The following is a 27,306-nucleotide window of genomic DNA, read 5'->3' on the forward strand; positions in this document are numbered from 1 at the left end:
TGACCACGTTAGGAGTCCGTGAGTTCCGCGGAGCGCCCCATTCTGCTCTCACGATGTCTAATGACTACTGAGGTAGCTGATATAGCGTACCTTGGAGTAGGTGGCAGCGCAATGCACCGAATACGAAACCCGTTGTTTTTGGGGTGTCCGGATACTTTTGATCACATAGTGCACAAACATACGCAGACACATATAGAATACAAAACAGGTACATCCACTGTTTCATACACGCAAAGGAGGAGTTTGCTAAATTGCACCACTTTTGAGATCTTATTTATTATAGTCGAAACAGTATCTTATAAACTATTTAAATTGTCCCAGCGTGATCTGTAGGATGCTGTTCTTGGTATCTGATTTAAAGAACGGAAACTGTAAGAAAAATACATTTTAAACTTCTGCAAGTGGTGAAACATAGGAATCTGGTTCCCTAATTTGTACTGCTGGGTGCATAAACCGCACCACTCTCATAAACTAAGTTCCTGAAGATAGGTGGTCGCTTAACTTAAGATTTTAGTTCTTATACTAGTTTTTGCAGGCACTGAAATGTAACATTTTCTCTCCTTTCCAAACCGCTGTACACTTTGCATGAATCTACATTTTGCGTATCGTGCGTCTGGTAATTTTTTTCTATTCGGTCTTCCCTACACAACTCGTAATTCCAATCGCCTGTTTTACGGCTGAGTTTCTGTGGCTATTTCCCTGTAGAGTCTATAAAACTCTTCCATTTCATAGGTATAGCTGTAGTTCTGCTGTTGAAGACATCTTCCCTCTTGCTTTGGTTAACCCACTTTTATCTTCTTGGGCTGCTTTGCAGCTCCTTGGGTAGAAGTTTTACTTGGAGCTTTCTTCATTTTCCTATGATTCTAAGACATTTTTTGGATGGACACCGTTAGCCCGCTTTTCACCTGACAGGGCGTCTTCTACATTGAAATTATGAAGCAATCCGCATAGGTCTTCAGTGTAGAAAGCGTTTTCTTATGCCCGACATGCTTTTACCGAAAATCTTCTCTCCAGACTTAAGGGTATGTTCGTCGTTGCTAAACACTTTACTCGGCCAAAAAAATTCTCCCCCTAATTTCTATTTTTACTTTTTATTTTCAGCATACTTCTTAACTGCTGGCTTAGATACAATTTATATAAGTGCATATTTATTTATTCCCTCTTCAATATTTTCAGGGTCAGGTCGTTACTTACAGATCAAGATCTCTTTAAAAAGTTGTGTATAAAAGTCAACAACAATTACAGAAATCCGCATGTTTTTAATTTTTTGAAGTTGGGCATAAATTACTCTCCCCACCCGCACTCCCGGTAGTACAATTTATTAAAGTGCGTTTATGATGATAAAAATGAGAAAGATATTATAATGCTTTGGATCTTACTAACATATCATTACCTGTTTAAAAAGTAGTTGTTGACTTCCGTCACCATCAATTAAAAATTTTGCTTTCTTTTAAATTTTTTTGCAGAGGGCATAAATTGTGTCCCATTGGTAAAATTAGTTATGGAAAATGGTATTGCTAGGGGAAGGAAAGTGATCAACAATGGGGTCCATCTGGCAAGATACTTACTGGTCGTGGGTTTGTTTTGCACCACGACAATCATCCCGAACATGCTTCCAAGCTGTGCAGAGGTTATGTCAATAGAAATGAGAAATGTGAAGAAAATCATTTGGCCAAGTCAGTCACCTAACTTATGGGATAAACTAGACAAGGTCAGAAAAGTGAGGCCGTCTAATGTTGGAGATTTACTGATTAATTTATACGCGCGTTGGACTGCGATATTTCCAAAAACACTATAAAATTCTTATCTCCAGATTGCCTATAGTTTGTGCAGCTCTACTGAAAGGAACAGGCCTAAATCTAAATCATATTGTATGTTACTTAATGATTGAGAAACTACTTATTTTGTTGCTTTATTCGGTTTCTACATTAAAATAAAGTGTATAGTTTTCATATGATTGCGTGGTGTCTGCTCTTTCCCACATAGGCAACCCGCACGACGAAGCTTCGGCATATAGCTCGCTTTTGTGGTACGCAATCGAGATGCGACTTACAGAGCTAAGCATCCCAGAGTACTCCTGGAAACTACGACACAAAGAATCGCTTCTCGCCTCTTGGCAAGGTCAACGTGTAGCTTTTTTTTTGTCAGGGGTCTTTATTTATGGTAATATACAGTTCAACCACCAAAAAAAAGTTTTCCAGCTTCACAAACACCAGATCTGTGGTGTCACCGCCAGACACCACACTTAAATCGGCCGCGGTTCATTAGTATTCGTCGCACCCGCGTGTCGCCACTATCAGTGATTGCAGACCGAGCGCCGCCACACGGTAGGTCTAGTCTAGAGAGACTCCCTAGCACTCGCCCCAGTTGTACAGCCGACTTTGCTAGCGATGGTTCACTGTCTACATACGCTCTCATTTGCAGAGACTACAGATTAACATAGCCTTCAGCTACGTCATTTGCTAAGACCTAGCAAGGCGCCCTATTCAGTTACTATAATTACTATCTTCAAGAATGTATTTTGAAGAGATAATATTGTGAATCCTGTACCGTCAAGAGCGACGTTCATCATTAATGGATTAAAGTTATGTATCAAACTAATTACGTCCACTTTCTGAATTCTAATTCCTTGTCATATTCCAGACCTCTCGTGAGTATAGTTCTCCACTCGTCACGCCAGCCTGCGTGAGCTAAAAAACACGTGCATTTCAGCCTCCACTCGTAACACGGTGTTGGCTCTTCTGCTAACACAAAAAGATCCTTTACACCACACATAAATAGCTTCATCTTGATCTATCTTACGACGGCCGCAAGTCCTCATTAAACAGGCATTCTACAATAAAAATAAGACGTCTCAATGTTGTTGTTGTTGTGGTCTTCAGTCCTGAGACTGGTTTGATGCAGCTCTCCATGGTACTCTATCCTGTGCAAGCTGCTTCATCTCCCAGTACCTACTGGAACCTACATCCTTCTGAATCTGCTTAGTGTATTCATCTCTAGGTCTCCCTCTACGATTTTTAACCTCCACGTTGCCCTCCAATGTTAAATTTGTGATCCCTTGATGCCTAAGAACATGTCCTACCAACCGGTCCCTTCTTCTAGTCAAGTTGTGTCACAAACTCCTATTCTCCCCAATTCTATTCAATACCTCCTCATTAGTTATGTGATCTACCCATCTAATTTTCAGCATTCTTCTGTAGCACCACATTTCGAAAGCTTCTATTCTCTTCTTGTCCAAACTATTTATCGTCCATTTTTCGCTTCCATACATGGCTATACTCCATACAAATACTTTCAGAAACGACTTCCTGACACTTAAATCTATACTCGATGATAACAAATTTCTCTTCTTCAGATACCCTTTCCTTGCCATTGCCAGTATGCATTTTAGATCGTCTCTACTTCGACCATCATCAGTTATTTTGCTCCCCAAATAGCAAAACTCCTCAGTATCCTTATTAAGAACTTGACCCGCATTAAAAGTACGGTAAGTAATGACGTACGGCCGGGGAGTGGGCCGAGATAGTCCGATAAACAGTGTGTCCGGGTGGAGCAGTGGTTAACGCAAGTGCCTAGTAAGCAGGAGGTCCCGGGTTCGAGTGCTGTTCCGCCACACATTTTCACTCGTCACCGCTGATTCTGTGTAGTATGCCGACGCAGCAGATGTTAGTTCCTTGCCTTCCATGCCCTTCCTTCCCCTTTCCTTTCTCTCCCCCCCCCCCCCCTGTACCACCATCAATTTACACAATGTGTAGCTTTTATCGTGGGTGATGGAAAACTTTTGACACCTATAGTGCACTTACAAGCTGTGGGGGTACCACTCGCAGGAAACACACACAAAAACTGCAAAGCCGGCTGGCTGCGGTGTTGTTTAGTGTAGTGAGGGGGGAGGCGGGGTACTCACGTGGTCCGAGGCGTGCACCTGCAGCGTCGTCTCGGTGGCGACCGTCGTGGCCTCGGACTGCGTGTGGCTGGTGCTGGAGATGCGGTACTGCATGCCGGCGATGCTGCAGTAGCCCTCGTGGCGCGTCGAGCGCGTCGTGCTGTTCACGTAGACGCCCGTGATGCACACGTCCGTGTCCTGGTTCAGCTGGATCATCGCCACCTGCCGACAGCCGCCGCCCACGCCTCAGTCACCCGCTGGCTCCAGTCACGGATCGTACTAACACGGCGACCACCGTGGAGCGTTAACGAACACAGCACAAATAGAGGAAAGGTGCCTATTATGCGATAGTTCCCTAATATGAGACGCCCCAACTGTTCTCATGTTAGAGTTTGCACTCTGGTGAAGACTTTCTTAAACACGTCTATTGCGTGCCAGACGACAACACAGCGAGTAGGACACCATAGTTGAGCCGGACACAGTACGTAGACGCTGATATAGAATTTCTTATGTTTGGAGTTTTTGCGACATCGGTGTTAAGACAATATTTCAGCTTGAAGGTGAGTGGATATTACTGCACTCTTTTGTTGTTGTTATTTGTGACGGTATTACCTATAATTATTGACAATGCTTTGTGTAAGATGGCGAAATTCCTAATATGCGATAGTATGGGGATCCAAATACGCGACAGTGTCGCATATTACGATACCTATCGCATATTGAGGGAAATTTATTCTCACACAAAGAATTTCGATGTGTTAGATAAAGCACGTGAAAACAATGTTCATATCTTATGTTTGTCACCTCACTCAACGCATAAAATACAGCCACTAGACGTCGGATTTATGGGGCCTTTGAAAACTTACTATGCCCAAGGGATAGAAACGTGGTTGGCAAGTAACCCAGGTCGTGTTATCACCCCGTTATTAATAGCCAAATTATTTGGGGCAGCTTACAACCGAGCAACAACAATGGAAGCGTCTGTGAATGCCTTCAGAAAAACAGGTCTCATCCCATGCAACAGAAACATCTTTAGGGAACATGAATTTTCAATTCATCGTAATGCTGACGCTCTTCAAGAAAGAGATGCCAAAAACGAAAATGAAACTACTGATGGTGATGGTCAAGCTGTCAGCCCGGCAGACATCAGACCTCCCCCACACATCGCAAAACCACCTGGAGACAGTCAAATATGTCGAACATCGCGTTCGTGCTCTGCTGCGTTACTAACTTCAACTCCGTATGTGAAGCAATTGCAAGAATCTAAACAGAAGAAATAAGAGGCTGAAGCTAAGAAAGCAGGGAGAAAGTTATTTGCGGAGCTGAGTGGAAAATCTTCCAATCGTAGACCTAAAGCAGAAGAATCGTCTATTGACTCGGCATCCGATGTCCATCTTGATGACAGTGGGGTTTCAGACAGCAGTGATGACGATGACGCAGAGTGTCTGTTCTGTACTGGGCGCTCTTCTGAAGGCAGACACGGAGAGAAGTGGGCACAGCGCACGGAATGTTGTCGCTGGGCTCATGAAGAGCGCGGTGTCACAGAAGACAATTTTGTTTGCCCCGGATGTCGTAAATATAAACCTAAGTAGTGTGAAATGAGTGAAGGAAAATAGAATTGAATGAACATGTAAAAATTGTATATTCATATGTCATTATTCTGTAATAAAATAATTAAATATTATTACTGTCTCATATTAGGAAACCTTGATGTCATTTCTACGAAATGCCTAGTTTGTAAAGATTTAATAACTACGCTGAAAGATTGTTTATTATTGCAAATACGATAATTGTATGATAAAATTAAATAATGCAATATATTATTACCATCATAAAAAATACAATTGCACTTAGTTTTAGGTCTTTCAAATGGGTTTACAAAAGTGTGTCTCATATTAGGCACCTTTCCCCTACTGCCGCTCACATCGCACTCTGACAACTGGAGGCGACCGTGCAGGGCACATTACAAAGGTTGCGTTTCACCAGAAATGTTCAGTCGTTTAACCTTTTATGATAGTGTCCCAGTAAAACATTGGGTAAGGCAGTCAGAGCGACGACTCCAAATACGTGAGGACACTTCTGTAAATGATCAACACGTCTCTACAGGGTGAAAAGTATTCAAAGCAACAAACTCTGGGAGGTTGTAGGGGGACATCAAAACAAATATTTTCCCCTAACGTCATTTTTTCCTATGGGGATTATTTAAACCGGTGGAGGAAGATTTCTCTGGCGTCAAATTAATTAAACCAACAAACACTTTTCCATTTCTTATGACCAAGAGACGACACATTAACGCAACCCAATTTCAATTACAGTAGATTTTCAAAAATGCCTCCATTGACACGTAAACAAAGGTTACACTGTCGCATCAGGTTCTGTCTGACACGGGGAAAAACCCCAGGAGTATCCTGAATTGTTCCTGCTGCTGCTACTATCCGGGCAACCAGATCCTCTTCTGATGCAACAGGAGTTGCGTAAACAGGGTCGCGCATCTCTTCTCACACAAAAAAGTCCAGAGGGGACGTATCTGGGGATCGAGCAGGCCACGGCACAGCACCACCTCTGCTAATCTACGTTTCTGGGAACCGTCGGTCCAGGAATCGACACACACGACGACTGAAATGTGCCGGCGCCCCGTCATGTTGGAACCACATGTGTTGTCTTGTAGGGAGCGGGACGTCTTCCAGGAATTCTGGCAATGCTCTGGCGAGAAAATTGTAATAGTACCTGCCATTTAATGGCTTAGGTAGCAGGTACGGCCCAATTAAACAGTTCACAACAACACCGACCCACATATTAATGAAGATCCGCACTTGATGAGCGCTAGTAACTGTGGCATGTGGGTTATACTCACTCCAAACAAGCGAATTGTGCATGTTGAAGACTCCATCAGGCCTGAACGTTGCTTCATCGGTAAACAACACAGAGGATGGAAATGTAGGATGCATTTCGCACTGTTCCAGGTACCACTGCGAAAACTGTGCTCTGGGTGGATAATCAACTGGTTCCAGGTTGTGGACACGCTGTAAGTGAAATGGACGTAAGAATTGCTCTAGAAGGACTGTTCTTACATTCGTCTGATTCGTCCCCATGTTACGTGCAATTGCACGAGTGCTGATTGAAGGATCCCGCTCTACATGCTACAAGACAGCTTCCTCAAATTGCAGCGTTCTTACCGTAATCTGCTAAATGACCCGTTTCACGCAGACGTATGATGCGCGATACGGCAATTAGGACATTGTTGTTGATAAATCCGCTGTGCAGCTCGTCCGTTGTGGTGCGCTACGTAGTACGCACGAACCGTATCAGTGTACTCACTCCAGGCGTATCGCTACATTAGTAAACAGATACAATGCACTACTACACTGGTGGACAGGAGTGGCCTACAACTAAAGAGCGTAATACGGCCTCCACTGGTTTAAATAATCCTCATAGGAAAAAACGACATTAGGGGAAAATAACCGTTTTGATGTCCCCTCTACAACCTCCCAGAGTTTGTCGGTTTAAATACTTTTCACCCTGTATAATTAACTGGTCACTTGTTCAAAATTTATTCATTAGACGGACGCGTTTCGAACATCAAAAAGTAAAGTCTTCACTCAAAGTATGGTGTCACATGGGTCTGTGATCAACAACGCAACTCGCAGCAAGTCACCAGTTAATTCTAGTGACATATTCAACATTGGCACAAGTCGTCTCCGCCGCGACTTCACGTCGCACCTTAAGTCACTCCAAATGTATCCATTACGAAAAAACACATTCCAACAAATACAACGAAGGAATTATCCGAATGGGACGGAAATCGGTAGGTGTGAGGTACACATACAGACAAACAAACGACTAAAATTTTAGAAAAATTAGACGATTTATTCAAGAGGAAGTGTGTCACAAATTAAGCAGTTCAATAAAGCGTTGGCCCATCTCTGGCCCCATGCAAGCAAGTTATTCCGCTCAATGTTGATTTACAGAGTTGCTGGATGTCCTCCTGAGGGATATCGTGTCTAATACTGTCCAGCTGGAGCGTTGGATAGTCCACGCCCGGAGCCGGATGGAGGGCCCTGCTTATAGTGCTACAAAAGTTCTCAGTTGGGAAGAGATCCGGCGAACTTTCTGGTCAAGGTAGACGCCGATTTATGGTACCGACTTTGCTCTTGTTTTTAAATGAAACGATGCACTTTTTATCTTTGTTTCCTTTCAAACTCTGTTGTTTAAGGTTTTATTAATAGCGCCTTACATACACTGTAACTTGTTCACTTATTCTCTTACTGATAATTTTTGTGTGATTAGCACAACATGTTGAAGAACTATCATCTTCATTTCATTAATTGAGATTTTCCACATTCTTTGCCCAGTAGATGCAACTTATGTACGTCACATTGTGATTCCTTTACAACGTCAAATATAACAAAATGACCGCTTGCTGAATGGCAGTTGTTCTTGAGTCTGAGAGATGAGAATAATAAAGGGCAGGTGAAATGAGATTTCTAAAAACAGTAGGAACTGCACCCGTCAAGACCGTATTAAGAATGAATACATTACAGAACAACTGAATGTCGAAAGGGTAAAAATACAACAGAGAAATGTCGAAACAGGTGGAAAGAGCAAGAGAGCATAAAGACTGACGAAACAGATATAGTCCGAGAGGAAGACTAAGGTCTGGTTGGCCCAAAATGAGATGGGCCCAACAATAAACTTTTGGATGGAACAGGCAGTTAGTCCAGTCCCTGGAAGTGAAGATGATGATGAAAAAGAACACGATATTGATAATATAATCTCTCCTATATCATTGGAAAGTGTCTCTGAAGAGGAATTCAACGACATACTATGCGAGCAACACGATTTAAAAAATAACTTAACATTGCTTACAACACTACCCCACTGCCAGGAAGAGAGACTCGACAAACTTAAGTCTCGCTGCAGCAGAAACAAGTAAAGACGTAACTCAGGTACTGTTCGTGTGCTTACTATTAATAATATGATATCAAATGCTAAAAATTCAAATCCTGAGCATTGATATATACGTGGAGTTCAAGAAATCTCTCTCCGCTGTGCCGTATGATTGTTAGCCACGCGTTCCGTATCATTGTTCGCCTGCCTGGGTTTTTCAACGAAACAATTAACGCACAACTATACCGCAGTGATATTCTATACCCATTCATAGGAGACCTTGTGTTAAGTGAAATACTAAACGGTTATTTTCAACAAGATGGTGTAGCCGCGCATACAGCTCGCGTTTCAATGTCACTGCTTGCTGATGTTTTTGGTGATCGCGTAATTTCACAGGGACTTTGGCCTCCACGATCGCCTGACCTAACACCACCTGAATTTTTCTTCTGGGGTGCAGCGAAAGTGTCTATAAAAACCGTCCAAAATCCATCGATGAATTGAAAACTGCAATATCCACTTTCACTGATTCTGTTACAGAAGAAATGTTATAGCTTGTGTTTGGAAACATGATTAGTCGAATTGAATTGTGTATTCAACAATAGGGGAGACACTTTCAACGTTTGATGTGCAAATCTGTAAGTAAAAATGAATATTCAATAAATTAATAACTTGTATTTCATTGAGTTTCATTTCGGTGTACTCATTCACTGCGGCATACGGCACGCGCGGCTAACGATCATACGGCACTGCGGAGAGACTTTTTGAAAACCCCTTATTATAAAACGAATCCCCACTGACTTTCATGTAGACCTCCCGTTTTACAGGGGCTTTCGTGTCTCGACGAGTTGTCGTTGCTTTCTTGAAGACCTCTTGTTTTAATTTTCTCCACAGACACGAGTTCACAGGTAATAAATCTCGAGAGGGAGCACGCCGTTATGTATTTCCTAAACCGCCGATGCAACAATGTCCAAATGTACTGTTAAGGAAGTCAACAGGTATCTGTGTCGAATGGTACTACGCGCACTGCTTTATTGTCCAGTAGAAGTTTCCTCAAGACCACTCTAGTCTTGCGAATAGCAGCTACAGCAAAGAAACGACTGTAGATTTCTCTACCTGAGAGTATAACTCTACCTGGCCCGACCCTTCGGAAACCCAACTCGGCATGAACAAAATGATTCGTGTGGACATCGCTTAGCAGTCTTCAGCTGCCGAGAATCCTTCCGGGTTGTATGGCCGTGGTCCATGGAACTCTCCTATCCCTGACGTTTCGTCCAAAGCTACGTTGGACGTCTTCGGAGGTGCCGACTGACTCAGCACAACCAGGAGCACCTCCGAAGATGTCCAACGTAGCTTTGGACGAAACGTCAGGGATAGGAGAGTTCCATGGACCACGGCCATACAACCCGGAAGGATTCTCGGCAGCTGATACCTCCGGCCGTGAAAACCTTAATTGCATGATTACCAGTCTTCGATCTGGACTGGGTTAAAGCAACAGGCAAGATCGCAGTAATACTTTATTAATGACCCGTTTCGACTACACGCACAAGTCATCTTCAGACAGAAAATGAGCGCTAGCCCTATCTGACTGCTGCCGGCGGCTTCTCGGATGCTCACGTGGCAACACGACCGTAAACTGCTACGGGAAACTGGTCCTGTGGAGCATACTGTCCAGACTTACCAACTTCGCTCTGGAAGATGAAGAAGTAGCCTCCAGAAATGCCACTCCCCTGTTCATGCCTCCAACTGTGACTGCAGTGGACCACAGACGATGGAGCACCTAACGGACTATTGTGTCCTTGACTTAACACAGTAGTTGATCTGCTTGCCGCTCCGGACGCAGTTGCAAGAGTTTGTCAGCCAATAGTGCAATTTGATTCTTTTCTTTCGTCTGCTTTTAACGGTAATAACTATGTACTGCATTTGTTTCTGACTCAAAAAAATGAATAATCTTATTTCCAGTGGGATGCCTTTCAGGAACGGAGGTTCAAATCGTTCAAGTGGCTCTGAGGTCATCAGTCCCCTAGAACTACTTAAACCTAACTAACCTAAGGACATCACACACATCCATGCAGGAGACAGGATTCGAACCTGCGACCGTAGCAGCAGCGCGGTTCCGGACTGAAGCGCTTGGAACCGCTCGGTCACAGAAGCCAGCGGAACTAATGTACTGTACCTCTTGGGACTGTACATACTTCTGATTACTTAGTGTCTCATAACGAAAAAGGGACCAACGATGCAGTTCTTTAAGAACGTGAGCGTCACGTTGACAGGCCAACGCCATTGTTTATGCACTGCTCTCAGCTATCGTGGGTTTACAATTGACCAGTAGTGGATACTCAGAAGACTAATTTGATCGTGGTTCGTAAACAATGCTTCACATGTAAATAAAATGTCGCACAGAAACGCCACACCACATTCCATTTTATGCATACATCATCTGAAGATCTGTAACCGCTTTTGAAAGTTACTGGCACGAAGCTGTTGATGGAACGAAATGCTGAAACGACGAAATGAATTAGAACTATAGTGTTTCCGATTAATCGTGGAAACACCAACAGGTTCTGCTGAGCGACTCAAGGAAGTAGGAATGTGTGCAGTAATTTTTGTATTATACATTTCATATGAACTGATGTACTAAAAATGTTTTATGTGAGTGCAGGCTTTCTCGGCGAATTTCATATATGAAGTCTTCACGGGTTGTCAGCCGAGTAGCGTCGTCGTCTCGAAGCAACGTTTCGATGGAATGCGTCTCCATCATCTTCAGACGAAGTCCATCATCTTCGCTTGAAGATGATGGAGACGCATTCCATCGAAACTTTGCTACGAGACGACGATGCTACTCGGCTGACAACCCGTGAAGACTTAATATATAAAAATGTTTTTGTTTTGTATTTGTATCATGATGCACGATCCAGCTCGGCAAGGTGTTCCGTGTAGTTCTGACGATGCGGCAGCGGGTGTACCGAGCGCTGCTGAAGTCCAACCGGCATCCATCGAGTGGCAATCGACCTGGAAGACTTTCTCGAGACTGAATTTAATTATTAAAAATTTCTTGCAAGTGACTGAAATGATGAATTGTATTCTCTGATGTACCTGGCTGCGAACATTAAAAAGTTACGATACATCAGATACATGTATGTAGGTGATTGTGCGTAATAAGTGCCCAGAAGACACATTAAGATATCTCAGTTGTGACGTTGTGAGAATCACTTAACAGGACAATTGTTAAGTCTGAGAATTTCGAGTTGAAGGAAGATTGGCCAAGCAATATTAGCCAAGCAATTTTAAACGGAGATTCTTATAGCTCACAAGAAGTAAATAGAAATTTAAACGACAGTAAATGTTCTTACGCATTGTATAGGATCGGAAGTGTAGCAATATCTTGGTCAGTTAATACTGCGAGGATTTACAATAATCAGAGTATAGGGAACTTTAAGGAAGCTCTACGAACTGTTAATGGTTGTTTAACCAGCATCATAGTCTTGTTGTTTTTGTTTTTGTTGTTGTTGTCACCGCCTTCAGTCCGAAGACTGGTTTGATGCAGCTCTCCATGCTACTCTGTCCTGTGCAAGCCACTTTATATCCGGATAACTGCTGCAACCTACATCGTCCTGAATATCCTTACTGTATTCTCGTCTCCTTCAACGATTTTTACCTCCACCCCTCCCACTTCCCTCCACTACTAAACTGGTGATCCGTTTATGTCTCACATTGTGTCCTGTCAACCGATCCCTTCTTCTAGGCAGTTTGTGGCACAAATTTCTTATCTCCCCAAGTCTACTCAGCAACTCCTCATGAGTCACATGACCAACCCATCTAAATGTTCAAATCTGTATGAATTCCTAAGGACCAAACTGTTTAGGTCATCGGTTTCTACACACTACTTAAATTAACTTATGCTAAGAACAACACACACACCCATGCCCAAGGGAGGACTCGAACCTCCGGCGGGAGGGGCCGCACAGTTCATGACATGGCGCCTCAAACCGCGCTGCCACTCCGCGCGGCAGCAACCCATCTTATCTTCAGCTGTAATAGTGATGAATAATTAAATGGAAATGAGTTAACTATTTTATGACGGTTGTGAATTTAGTGCATTTGAGTTACGCTGAAAGACTAGAGTAGAGCTACTAACGGCATTTGGCTTTGTAGAAGAACGTACACGATGTAATATTAAGTTATTGCTGTCTTGCAAGACAGTTGTAATTAATATCGGAGTTATCTTCTGTCACACATTATTCCGATAATCAGTAAGCGTGTTATCTCTGACTGCGATTCATAGCTGAGGTGAACACAGACATTTAAACTCTAATAGCGATGAGCAGCTAATGATATCACTTGAAGTTAGCAATTCAAAAGCTTACGTGCTCAAGAAAAGCGTTATCGTTAAATACTTTCATTACAGAACTGTGTGAAAGAGGACATTGACACCAGAGAATAACGTGTTGCGGGAACGTCCGTATGGGAACACCGAGGTATGGAGTCTTCGTTACTTTCGCAATATCGGCAACTTTTCCTACGATTTCAAGATTATCCATGAGCCTGCTCCCTGCGAGCGAAAAGGATCTGCTATTGAACAATGTTATTCAAATAGAAGATTGATATATGAATATTAACCAAGAAACTCGGCATTGTCTGAGGATTCATTTCGCCAATTTTCTATTAGACACGAAACCAAAAAATGAACTGTGTTTTAATGAAGCGTCAAAAAAATTTAATTTCCATATACTTGTGAAAACACCTTTGAAATTAGGAAACAGTCGAACAAATCAGTAAGTACAGAATCCAAATTAAGAAATATAATCCTGGACAGTTTCTGTACGGAGGACGCAGCTGCTCCGCGTGTCTACAGCGTCTCAATGGCAACGCCTCTTTGTAGATCTACAGACAGCTGTCGTTTTCGCCTACAGCCGTTTGCGCTTCGCAGATGAAAGCTGTCAAAAACGCTGGCAGGTGTCTGCGACTCCCGTATGGTGACTCTACTGCAGGGGTGTCTTAGGAAGGAAAGAACAAACGTATTAAAACTTCATACACAATGTGGCAGTTTTTCAAACGTATCAGGTGTTGCTGACGTCATGTATCCTGAAGTACGTTAGGTGTGTACACACACACACACACACACACACACACACACACACACACACACGCACGCAGTCTTTTACACTGAAGCGTCAAAAAGAAACTGGTATAGGCATGCCTATTAAAATACAGAGATATGTAAACAGGTAGAACACGGCGCTGCGATGCGGTCGGAATGCCTAGACTATATAAGACAAGTGTCTGGCGCATTTGTTAGATCGGTTATTGCTGCTACAATGGCACGTTATCAAGATTTAAGTGCGTTTGAACGTGGTGTTATAGCTGGCGAACGAGCGATGGGATGCAGCCTCTCCGACGTAGCGATAAAGTGGCACTACACATGCTGGCAGATGACGTTCACCGGGCATTCGCCACACCTGCACCCTGCAATCAGATTGCGACATTTTGTACCGTGATTCGTCACTCCACAAACCGTTTGTCCACTGTTCAATCGTCCGATGTTTACGCTCCTTACACCAAGCGAGGTGTCGTTTAGTATTTACCGGAGCGATGTGTGACTTATGAGCAGCCGCTCGACCATGAAATCCAAGTTTTCTCACCTCCCGCCTAACTTTCATAGTACTTGCAGTGCATCCTGATGCAGTTTGGAATTCCTGTGTGACGGACTGGATAGATGCCTGCCTATTACACATTACGACCGTCTTCAGTTGTCGGCGGTCTTTGTCAGTCAACAGACGAGGTTTCCCTGTAGGCTTTTGTGCTGTACGTGTCCCCCCTTCACCTTTCCACTTCACTATCACATCGGAAACAGTGGACCTAGGTATGTTCAAGAGTGTGGACATCTCGCGTACAGTAGTATGACACAAGTGACACCCAATCACCTGACGTCGTTCGAAGTCCGTGAATTCTGCGGAGCGCCCCATTCTGCTCTCTCACGATGTCTAGTGACTACTGAGGTCTCTGATACGGAGTACCTGGCAGCAGGTGGCAGCACATGTAGACATATGGTCTATACAATAAGGACTTGGGCTAGAACACAGTAACTCGGATCAAACTGATATAGGTTGAAGTAGTTACGTAGAAATGATGTAGCCTTGACGCGACAGGCTAGCGTGGGAGGAACTAGTCTTCGGACTGAACACCACAAAAACCAGCAACATAAACACTGTAAATAACTGGATAGAGACGGACTGTAAGAGATGGAAATGTCAAGCAGTGAGTTAGCGAGAAAACAGTGTCCAACGAAGAACATCGTGAATTCAAGATACAGAATATTTCGGCCACATATTAATTCGTGAATCTGAATGAAAACTGTAATTGAAATGATGTTAGAGGTCTAGAATCACAGGGGCAGGTCTAGATATGAGAATGACAAGCAGACCGTCGATGACGTGGGACGCAGCAGCTACGGAGAAGAAGTTTGGCGTACAACTAGTATGAAGAGCTGTACACAGCCGGCTTCAGGGCTGATGACCGGAACACCAAATCCGTGGGTGAGCGTGGAGGAGTCAGAAAAATGATCGTAGATTGGAACTAGGATTTTCTCTGTGATTTCTGTTCCTTTCTCCTCTGTCAATTTTCTTCGTCGTAGAAGTGAAAAATTCGGAATCTATTTCAGTGTAAAACTGAACGCCCTTTGCGATGTCAATTTGCAGGGTCGCCCAGTTGATTTCATATGACTACTAAAAGTATTCTGATGTTGGCTAGAAGACAGCGTTAGTACTCTAAGAGTATAAAGGGCGCCGTCTACGGTATACAACCTTCGACCATAAATATAATTGACTGGCCCTGACGTCATTTCCGTGGCTCCAACATCTCTGGGCTAACGTCACGTGAATGTTTGCAAAATATGGTTGTTTCGTGTTGCGCTTATGGCTGTATTCAGCGTTTTGTCGGTGGAAATGGCATTATATTCCACGTGTGTTTCTATGATAGTGCAGATGCGTTTATTGAAATCTGCTGAAGTGACTTTTATATGATTTTTACACTTGAAATGGAGTATCACTTAAATTAAAGTGTTGAAAGTCATGTCTGTAAAGTCAGACTCATATTACATTTTGGAAAGTATCTGTGATAATTCGGTTACAGAAGTAAGTATAAATGTTTCTCGTTCCTACTCATTGGTTCCCTAAGGATGAAAACCGAAGGCACCTTTGGATACAGGCCCTGAAACGGAAAAAACTTTAAGCCATCTGCACATACGCGCCTTTTTGTATACACAAGTGAGATTATAATAAGGTAAGAGCACCTATAGTCGACACATGAAAATTCTTTTCTACCTTCTAATACTATTAAATAAATGTAGGTTCCAAAATTATTTTCTGAAACATTCAAAGTCTCACCTTTCATCTAAAATATTTTTTTTAAAACTGATAGTTTAAACTTTTGTAAAAATAGTAGGAACTGAATCTTTGAAGTGCACCTAAAATTGATACTCTAAAATGGACCTGCTCCTAAAGTCGACAATTTTGGCACCTAGTTGACGTAATTTCCATATCCCATTTTCTTTTATAAGTGACTAGAGCTCAAAACGCGGCGAATCCAACGTTTAAAGTTTTGACACGAGCCCACTCTTACTGTTTAAAAGAATTTTAACGACATTTTACTTTAATTGATAGTTTATAGTAATTTCGTCCCGCTGCCCACCAGAGGGGCGTTCGATGTATTTGTTAGATTTTATAAATGTTACTGTGAACAAATCCAGGTGAAATGTAGTTCTGACATACTTTTTCGCAAATAAAAAAGTAATTTTTGTTGGAAGCGTTTGGCAGTCAACTGAGAAATGTGGAGAAAATACGATACAAACATAGGATGGCAGACGGCTGATTTGAAATCCCGCCACGTTTTGCCAACAGTCACGTGGTTTATGTTGGAGCCACACCAGCCCTATAGCTTCTGCACAGCAAGGCCAGTCTACTAGTATCTATGGTCGAAGTATACAACACAATCGCATTTACTTCTACCAAGTATTTTCCGTTTCATGGTGTGGATTTCGTAGCTCGATGGAACAAAAGTCTTTTTTTGCGCTGAGAGTGGTTAAGGCAGTCAGACCACATAACACATCCAATTGCAAAACATCCTTCGTTTCATTGCATCCTTAACTTTAGAAACACGCCCAAGTGTCAAGTGGCAACATAGGATGGCACTGTAGGTTGTTGAAGGCCACAAGATATTTCGAGTGATATTCTACAGCAGTGGATGTCAAACTTTTTTCTTCAAGAAGTAATATTGACATTCTGGGGTGGCATCTCGGTCCGCATATGTCCGGAACTTCTTATTAATTGCTAGCTAACAAAAGTTACTATGTTGTGAGCTCCTAATAGAGTAGCTGTAGTAGTAGTAGTAGTAGTAGTAGTAGTAGTAGTTGTTGTTGTTGTTGTTGTTGTTGTCTTCAGTTCGAAGACAGGTTTGATGCCGCTCTCCATGCTACTCTGTCCTGTGCTAGCCTCTTAATCTCTGCATTACTACTGGAACCTACATCCCTCTGAATCTGCCTACTGTCTTCATCTCTTGGGTTCCCTCTCAGATTTTTACCCTCGCCCCCTCCCCAACGCTTCCCTCCAGTACTAAACTGGTGATGTCTTGATGTCTTAGAATGTGTCCTATCACCCGGTCCCTTCTTTTGGTCAAGCTGTGCCACAAATTACTTGTCTCCACAATTCTATTCAGTACCTCCTAATTAGTTACGTGATCGACCCATATAATATTCAAAATACTTCTGTAGCCACACATTTCAAAAGCTTCTGTTCTCTTTTTGCCTGAACTGTTTATCGCCCGAATTTCACCTACGTACAAGGCTACACTCCAAACAAATACCTTCAGGAAAACTTCGTAACACATAAATCTATCTATTGTTCTTTCACTGGCGCCTTTATCCAGCGGTTGCAGAGTCGGCGTAGTTAGGTACAGATTTGGCAATGTTAATGTTAAGGGGTGGCCGGAAGCCTTTTCTGCCGCCACCCCGTACCCCTGGGACAGAATTAGTGTACCCCAACTGTCTGCGTCTGGTGTAATCCATGGAATATTGCGAACGTTTTTCAGCTGTCTGCGAGTCATGTAACGGAGGCGGGACGAGGGGGCCAGCCCGGTATTCACCTAGTGGGCTGTGGAAAACCGTCTAAAAACCACATCCAGGCTGGCCGACATACCGGCCCTCGTCGTTAATCCGCCGGGCGGATTCGATCCGGGGTCGACGCGCCTACCCGAATCCAGGAAGCAGCGCATTAGCGCTCTCGGCTAACCTGGCGGGTCCGAACACACAAATCTATATTAGACGATAATTAACTTATCTCCTTCAGAAATTTTTTCTTGCCATTTCCAAGCTATATTTTATATCCTCTCTACTTTGGTCATCATGAGCTATTTTGCTGCCTGCACAGCAAAAATCATATACCATTTGAAGTGTGTCGTTTCCTAATCTGATTCCTTTAGCATCACCTGATTCAATTGGACTTGATTCCATTATCCTTGTTTTACTTTTGTTGATGTCCATCTTATATCCTACTTTCAAGCCGCTCCGAGCGGTTCTAGGCGCTTCAGTCTGGAACCGCGCGACCGCTACGGTCGCAGGTTCGAATCCTGCCTCGAGCATGGATGTGTGTGATGTCCTTGAGTTAGTTAGGTTTAAGTAATTCTAAGTTCTAGGGGAAATGGTTCAAATGGCTCTGAGCACTATTGGACTTAACTTCTGAGGTCATCAGTCGCCTAGAACTTAGAACTAATTAAACCTAACCTAACCTAAGGACAGCACACACATCCATGCCCGAGGCTGGCCCCCTCGTCCCGCCTCAGTTACACGACTCGCAGACAGCTGAAAAACGTTCGCAATATTCCATGGATTACACCAGACGCAGACAGTTGGGGTACACTAATTCTGTCCCAGAGGTACGGGGTGGCGGCGGAAAAGGCTTCCGGCCACCCCTTAACATTAACATTGCCAAATATGTACCTAACTACGCCGACTCTGCAACCGCTCGGTTCCAGACTGTAGCGCGTAGAACCGCACGGCCACTCCGGCCGGCCTAGGGAACAGACAACCTCCGATGTTGAGTCCCATAGTGTTCAGAGCCATTTTTCAAGCCGCTGTCCGTTCAGCTGCTCTTCCAGGTCCTTTGCTGTCTGACAGAATTCCAATGTCATCGGCAAACCTCAATGTTTTCATTTCTTCTACCTGAAATTTAATTTCTATTCCAAATTTTTGTATGGTTTCTTTTACAGATTGAGTAACGTCGGTCATAGGATACAACTTGTCTCACTCCCTTGTGGACCATGCCTCCCATTCCTGCCCCTCGATTCTTACCACCGCCAAGTGCTTTCTGTAGAAGTCGTAAATAGTCGTTCGCTCCCTGTATTTTACCCGTGCTACCTTCAGAATTTCACAGATAGTATTTCAGTCAATATTATCAAAAGCTTTCTCTGAATCTACAAATCCTATAAATTGATATTTGCATTTCCTTAAGCTATTTTCTACGGTAAGTCCCTTAACCTATCTTCTAAGGTAAGTCGCAAGGTCAATATTGCCTACAATACGTAGGTAAAGTAAGAGAGGGATAAGTTGGCTGCCGCCCCCAATAACTAATCGTTAAAAGTCGGCATTATTCGGAGCACTTCGAGTTGACTATGATCTGTTTCAAATTGGTGCCCACCTCAGCGATCTAACAGTTGCGACACTGTATTTGCATGGTGATGTGTTGTTAATTTTACTATGTGTGTGGATTATTTTGAATATTGATAGTATTTGCACTTATATTTCACCGCACCTCTGAATACGAGACACGACACTGAAATGTGATAAAGGATTTAAAGGCCAATTTTGTATTACAACAGCTTTAATTAATTTGAAGTGTTTTGTTGCAAGTAAATACCACATTTGAAGAAGATCTTCTCTGTAATCCCCATTCATGAACCCGTGTTACTTTTTTGTCAATATTTATATCATAGCATCTGATTGGTACGAGTCGCTCACGCCATGATTTTTTAGTAATGGAAGACAATAAAGCATTCCCCCTCTGACATCCTATAACTCCTCAGTGACCACGCTACGCAGCCTTATGTCCCTGAAGGAACCAACTTTACTTAGCTCACATCCGAATTTACCAATCGCAATCAAAACTGAGTACATCTTAATATATTATTGTCTTTGTAAGTAATTGCTTTGTACGACTGTTTCGTAATTTCGAAGGTGTTTTCATGAACACAAATGGTTCACATGGCTCGAAGCACTATGGAACTTAACATCTGAGGTCATCAGTCCCCTAGAACTCAGAACTACTTAAAACTTACTAACCTAAGGACACCACACACATCCACGCCCGAGGCAGGATTCGAACCTGCGACCGTAGCGGTCGCGCGGTTCCTGACTGATGCGCCTAGAACCGCTCGGTCACATCGGCCGGCATGAATACATGGGAAAGATATTTTTTCGATGCTTCACTACAACCATAGTTTATTTTTTGTTTTCGCGTACAATAGAAAATTGGCAAAATGCACATCCGGGCAATGCCGGGTTTGCCAGCTAGTGTTGTTATAAAATGGGGCTGAGTACCACAGGCCTGAATAACTAGGGGTGTATGTGGCTCATGGGACACAGTTTCGCCACCTCTGTTACAGACGGTTGCTCTGGTCAAGCAGCCAACTACTAAGAGTCCTCTTCTTGAAATAAAGTTACAGGAGTGTCTGCAGTCTGCGGCAGTTAACCACTTATGAGTGCTTTGCTGTGCCCCAGAAAAGTTCGACGCGCGAACTGGGTATTTTCAAAGTTTTATTCCCACTGCGGGCAGGCAGTAGAGAGGCTGGTGTACTAGCCACTGGACAGTATTGCCGACATTACGACAAAAACATTCCCGGCAGACGGGGATTTGCAACACTGGTCAGCGGTCGACCACGTGAAACAACTAACACAGAGTGAGTAAGAGTGAAGTAATATTTCGTAAGTCCGGCACTTGCGTGCCACCGTGAAACACACACGCTGCAAATTTAACAGGGCCTAGCAACATGCGCTCGTGAGCAGAGCCAACTGGGAAAAGCTGATAGGGCGAGTAATAGCAAGCAAACTTACTCGTCCCCCCTCTAGTAGGATTACGTCAGAAGCGTAGCTATAAGGGTATAAATAATCGAGCTTAGCCTTTGGTTGGAGGAGTGGGGCAAGTCGAACTGACAAGCGGACTTCCTATCGCACCCCAATCCCCTCAGATTTAGTGGTAAAAGAGCTCTGTGGACAGTACGTCAAAAATCTAACGCAGATCAAGCATGAAAACGGGAAAAAGATGTACTGAACTATGAAAAAAAAGCAAAATAGAACTGTCCAGGGACGAGGACTGCAATATAGGGCAGATCGAAATAGCAACTGCGTCGTGGTAAAGTGGTCACTGTGTTGGACTGCCAAGCCGACGATCCTTGTTCAAATCTGCCTCGTGCCAATATTGTTTTTTCTTTTTTCGTTGTTCGCTGTATTAAAATTTGTGTCTGTGTCGTGGTGTAACGTCCAGTTGCAACAGCGAGGTTTAAGGAATGGACCTATAATGACCGTTGATTCTGTGCAGGTACTCTATTAACAGCCGAAAGGAATGGTAACAAGCCGACAAGTCAACCGAATCCTCCACCGGAAAACACATCTGGTGTGTCATACACGGCAGTAGTCACAGTACGTGTGTCATATGATACCAATCTCTTATCGACGGACCTAATTTGTATGCCCAATTTACGTGTCCGTATGAATGTGAATGTGATGACTCCCAAGGAAATGATGAAAGCATAATAGTTTGTCACCTAATATGCAACAAATGAACGCAACAGTTTCACAATCACACAGTTTCTCTGTGCTCTTTTAAAACATATGTTTTTAAACGTTTCTTTTAGATACGTTCGTTTTGGAAGTTTTGGCTCTTTAATTCCTTTGCTGTAACGAAGTTCACACGCGTTTATTCGTGGTTTTCATTTCTGCGACACGTCTATCTGGAATCTCGCCTGCTCTCACTGTTCACCACACTTACTTGCGACATTAACGTACCATATGACTAATATTTTATAACCAATGCGTAGTGTGGCAACTGCAGACAAAGAACAAACATTTCAATGACCCTTCGCTGTTTTCATTTTCTTTTTTTTCACAGTACAGTACACTTTCTTCCTATTTACATGCTTAATGTGTCTTCAGTTTTTGACGGGGTATTCTCTGGCCCATCTTAGCAGTAAATCTGAGGGTTGGGGAGTTTCCCTTGTCAGCAGCAGCAAACTACTGGGCGGCAGCTGCAATATTTGTATGGCGCACATGACCAACAATAGAATAGGTAATTGTTCCGATCTAATTACTGAAACGCTCACCAGAAACGTCGGCTGATCGCTTCTCTGTCTCAGAGGATCTTATCGAACTGCTACCCAAACAGTATATTTTGTGGAACATGGCTGACGCCGAGTTGAAAAATTGCATGCAAAAGATGTGAATCTGGGCAGAAATCGGAAGGAAAATTAATGAAACTTGTAAGAAGTAATATGTTTGATTATGTCCAACGGAACAAATTTGTAAATACATTCCTGCTGCGCCTTTAACCACAGTTATGATGAGCTGGCTCTTTGTGTTATTGTGGGCAGTACTGGGAACGACGATTAAAATTGGGCCCGTTGAAGTAATCAGTGGATCCGCTCCTCACAGTAAATCCCTCAGCTTTGGCGTAACCGCCGACACCTATCAAGGATATCGGATTGAACTTAGGCAGTCCACTAATTTCCGATACGTCTGCCTTTCGAGGCAGTGGGAATTGGCATTCCTCCACATCGTCGAGCAAATCTTTTGTTACCTAAATGTTTTATGCTCGCTCTTATTCACGATTTGTGTGATTGCTTTGCGCTTTCTGAATACTCTTCCCTACAATAAACAGCCTTCCTCCTCTTCCGTCACTTCCACGTACTTCCGGAGGGCCAAAATGAACAGGTTTTCAGGTCGATCACTGCGCCGCGTGTTTTGCCTCTGCTACTACTGTGGAGCCGCGCTGCACGGCGCCTGTAGTGGCAAAACGTTCCCCCCGCAGCGCACTCCAACTCGCACGCGCCAATGGACCGCACAGCACTGGCCTCGTCTATGGGAACTGCCGCACACACCGGCTTGCAACTAATTGTAAAAATACATTGAAACCTTTTTGAAACTTTTTCTCGCTTTGACTCCCCACAAAAAGTGTACAGAGAAAGTTTGTCACTTACTACATTATTACTTTTACTGAATTCATTGGTCAGGAAGTTTGCACACGTTACCGACATGTAATACTGAAGCCAACTGTGAAATTTTGTTGCTATACGACGCAGAGTTAAGTTTAGGAGACATGGCTCGATAAATATCGAGTAGCGCAAATTTCACCAGTTTAATAGTACAAAATTTTCATTGAACTAAAATCCGGTTTCAGAAGGTAGCTCTTGTATCACTCTGTAACGAACACTTGTCAATTTATAAAAAAACAGTACTTTTGTTGTTGTTTTTTTTTACATTCTGACGCGCACCGTCCGGTGTCTAGGGAAACGCCACACGCAGCGCGTCTTGCGGCCCGCATCTGACAGAGAAAGGCGGAACCGTATTCCGCAGGAGGCTGCGATAAATTTCCGCACCTAGCAAAACGTACCGTAACTGCCGGCTGCACAGCCTCGTCCGATAGGAATCGCCGACCCTTCAAAGCCTTTTTTTAAGGGACCGAAGGCGAGATAATGGCATAGGGAGAGATCAGGACTACAGGGTGGGTGATCGAGTCTCTCCAATTAGACTTGGCGTAACTTCTGCATTACGACATTTGCGGTATAGGGGTGTCTTCTGTCGAATCGCGACCAGCATGGAAATTTGCACACCGTTCCACAACGGTGTTTTCCGACAAACATGCTGCCCCATACACATTCCTCATTCTCCGACGGATGGACTACAGGTGTTTGTCCTTTGGCAGCCAAGGACGAAATAACAGCACGTAGTTCCACTTCTTAATAACGCCGCAATAGTTCACGACTTCACATTTACCGCACGCACAAATGCTATACTAATCCTCTGCCTACGTGTCGGTGCTTACATATCCGCAATGGAGTCGCCATACGTTGCATGAACGCCGCATCAGCCCCTCAAACGGAAACTTGTTGATCGTTCCCTTATATAGGGTGAAAAGTACTTAAACCGGCAAACTCTGGGAGGTTGTAGGGGACATCAAAACAAATATTTTTCCATAATGTCATTTTTTCCTATGAGGATTATTTAAACTGGAGGAGGCCGTATTACGCTCTTCAGTTGTTAGAGGGCGTATTACGCTCTTCAGTTGTAAACAACTGCTGTCCACCAGTGTAGTAGTGCATTGTCTCTGTTTACTAATGGAGCGATACACCTGGAGTAAGTACACTGATACGGTTGGTGCGCACCGCAACGGAAGATCTGCACAGCGGGTTTATCAACAACAATATCCTAATCGCCGTATCCCGCATCATACGACCTTCGCTGTTGTGTACCAACATCTGCGTGAGACCGGGTCATTTAGCAGATTACTTGGACAGGGACGCCGTCGCACGATAAGAACGCGGCAATTTGAGGAAGCTGTCTTGCAGCATGTGGAGCGGGATCCTTCAATCAGCACTCATGCAATTGCACGTACATGGAGACGAAGATGTCGAATGTATGAACATTCCTTCGAGAGCAATTGTTACGTCCATTTCAATTACAGCGTGTCCACAACCTGGAACCAGTTGATTATCCAACCCAGAGCACTGTTTTCGCAGTGGTACCTGGAACAGTGTGAAATGCATCGTACATTTCCATTCTGTGTGTTGTTTACCGATGAAGCAACGTTCGGGCGTGATGGAGTCTTCAACATGCACAATTCGCATGTTTGGAGTGAGGATAACCCACATGCCACAGTTACTAACGCTCATCAAGTGCGGATCTTCATTAATGTGTGGGTAGGTGTTGTTGTGAACTGTTTAATTGGGCCGTATCTGCTACTTAGGCCATTAAATGGCAGGTACTATTACAATTTTCTCGCCAGAGCATTGCCATAATTGCTGGAAGACATCCCGCTTCCTACAAGACAACGCATGTGGTTGCCACATGACGGGGCGCCGGCACATTTCAGTCGAGTGCGTCGATTCCTGGATCGACGGTTCCCAGAAACGTGGATTGGCAGAGGTTGTCCTGTACCATGGCCTGCTCAATCCCCAGATATGTCCCCTCTGGACTTTTTTGTGTGGGGAGAGATGCGCAACCTTGTTTACGCAACTCCTGTTGCATCAGAAGAGGATCTGATTGCCCGGATAGTAGCAGTAGCAGGAACAATTCGGGATACTCCTGGGGTTTTTGCCCGTGTCAGACAGAACATGATCCGACGGTGTAACCTTTAATTACGTGTCAATGGAGGCATTTTTGAAAATCTACTGTAATTGAAATTGGGTTGCGTTAATGTGTCGTCTCTTAGTCATAAGAAATGGAAAAGTGTTTGTCGGTTTAATTAATTTGCCGCCAGAGAAATCTTCCTCTACCGGTTTAAATACTCCTCATAGGAAAAAATGACATTAGGGAAAAATATTCGTTTTGATGTCCCCTACAACCTCCCAGAGTTTGTCGGGTTTAAATACTGTTCACCCTGTATACTGGAGTACTTACATTGAGGATGTTTCCGTAAGAGCGTGCAAAAATGTAACAGGACATAGAGGATGCTCCACTGAACAATTTGAGGTAGGGAACCTGGGGTCGGAGAAGGCAGCTTAACGAGATAACCTTGTCTATCGCTTTCTCTATCATTACTCTTTTACAGCGTATTGACAAGTAACGTGCGTACAAGTTTATACGCACTGTGCTGTTTATTTCGACGTACCTTCTTTCTTCCTTGCGAGGAGAGAAGGAGCGTGAACCTGATTCCTAGGAAGTCATGAAGCAGGTTTTGTTCACTTTACTTGTCCATAAGGTGGCTCCGCCGTGCCGTATTTACATTGTCCCATGACAGAAGGTGCTGTGAATGTCCGCAACCATCTCACTGCTGCATTTCCTGGTCGCTGGACTGGAAGGGGAGGCCCTATTCTATAGCCTGACTCGAATCCCCTTGATTATTTCCTACAGGGATATCTAAAGTCACTTGTGTATGATACCCCAGTGGATAATGAGATGGAATTAGTTGCCGCAATTGTAGCTGCCTGTGATGAGATTCGAAACACACCAGGGATATTTGTAATGGTGCCTCGGGATCTCGCTCGCCGATGTCATGCTTGCACTGAAGTTGATCGCCGTCAGTTTCAGCACGTTTTGTAAGATACAGTACAAATGGTAAGTTCAGTGTGTTACCGATGGTATTTACAGTTAGCTGTAATTGATGTAAATGAAAAAAGTACACAGTAATGTGTACTCCTTGAGCTGGCTTCTCCAATGCCGGCTCCCTTCTACGAATTGTTCAGTGGAGAATCCTATATGTCCCGTTAATTTTCTGCACGCTCTTACGGAAACATCGTGTATGCCAAGTTATGGGTCTGAGCACTATGGGACTTAACATCTGAGGTCATCAGTCCCCTAGAACTTAGAACTACTTAAACCTAACTAACCTAAGGACATCACACACATCCATGCCCGAGGCAGGATTCGAACCTGCGACCGTAGCGGTCGCGCGGTTCCAGACTGTAGCGCCTAGAACCGCCCGACCATTCCGGCCGGCTACCAAGTTATACTTTCACAACCATGTTGTAAGACTACACACTTTTGAACAGTATAAATCTAATCAACAAGATTTAAATTCAGAGAAGATATCCACGTAAGAGTGTCCCGGCCTCCCCTAAAAATACGGAAACAGGAAATTTTAGAGTTTGCACACACAGGTTATAGATATTCATTACGTCTGCCTCCTGTTGCACAGAAAAATATCGAAGCTGTAACCGGAATCGTGTCCGGTCTTACCCAGTTCACCGTAACTGTGATCGGCTTCGCAGGTCGGCCAGAGATGCTGCTAGAGGTGGAACGTAAACACTCCCCCCCCCCCCTCTCTCTCTCTCTCTCTCTCTCTCTCTCTCTCTCTCTCTCGCTCTCTCTCTCTCACACACACTCTCTCTCTCTCTCTCCACCCTCTTCCTCCACAAACAGAAGTAACAAGGGGCGCGGTCAAGAGACGTCGGCGGCCAGCACGTAAGGTCTTCTACGCCTGCATTTACATTTACATTTACACACAGACTCAGCAAGCCATGACGTGGTGCGTGGCAGAGGTCACCTAGAACCACTGCGAGTCAATTGCTTTCCTATTGCACTCGCAAATCGAGTGGGAGAAAAACGACTGTCTACACCTCTCCTTACGAGCCCTGATTTTCTCACATCTTGTTTCCGCAGTCCCTCGCGAAATGTACGTCGACGGCAGTACAATCGTTCTGCAGAGTGAGCCGCAATCGCCGCTTCTCTAAACTTTCTGAACAGTGTTTCGCGGAATGAGTGTCGTCTTCCTTTGAGGAAGTTCCATCTGAATCCACAAAGCATCTCCGCAATACTTGCAAGTTGATCGTACATATAGGTA

The 27,306-nt window shown here is 43.8% G+C and overlaps 1 protein-coding gene across 1 annotated transcript in view; it reads right to left on the minus strand.

Moving 5' to 3' along the window:
- Positions 1-27,306, minus strand: part of LOC126424614 (nascent polypeptide-associated complex subunit alpha, muscle-specific form-like) — a 163,328-nt gene that overhangs the window by 24,032 nt on the left and 111,990 nt on the right. The window contains exon 10 of the mRNA XM_050087352.1: positions 3,905-4,105. Coding sequence (XP_049943309.1) covers positions 3,905-4,105 — 201 coding nt within the window. The remainder of the gene's footprint in view (positions 1-3,904; positions 4,106-27,306) is intronic.

The sequence above is a fragment of the Schistocerca serialis genome, chromosome 10 (genome assembly GCF_023864345.2).
Source record: "Schistocerca serialis cubense isolate TAMUIC-IGC-003099 chromosome 10, iqSchSeri2.2, whole genome shotgun sequence".
NCBI classification, from domain to species: Eukaryota; Metazoa; Arthropoda; class Insecta; order Orthoptera; family Acrididae; genus Schistocerca; species Schistocerca serialis.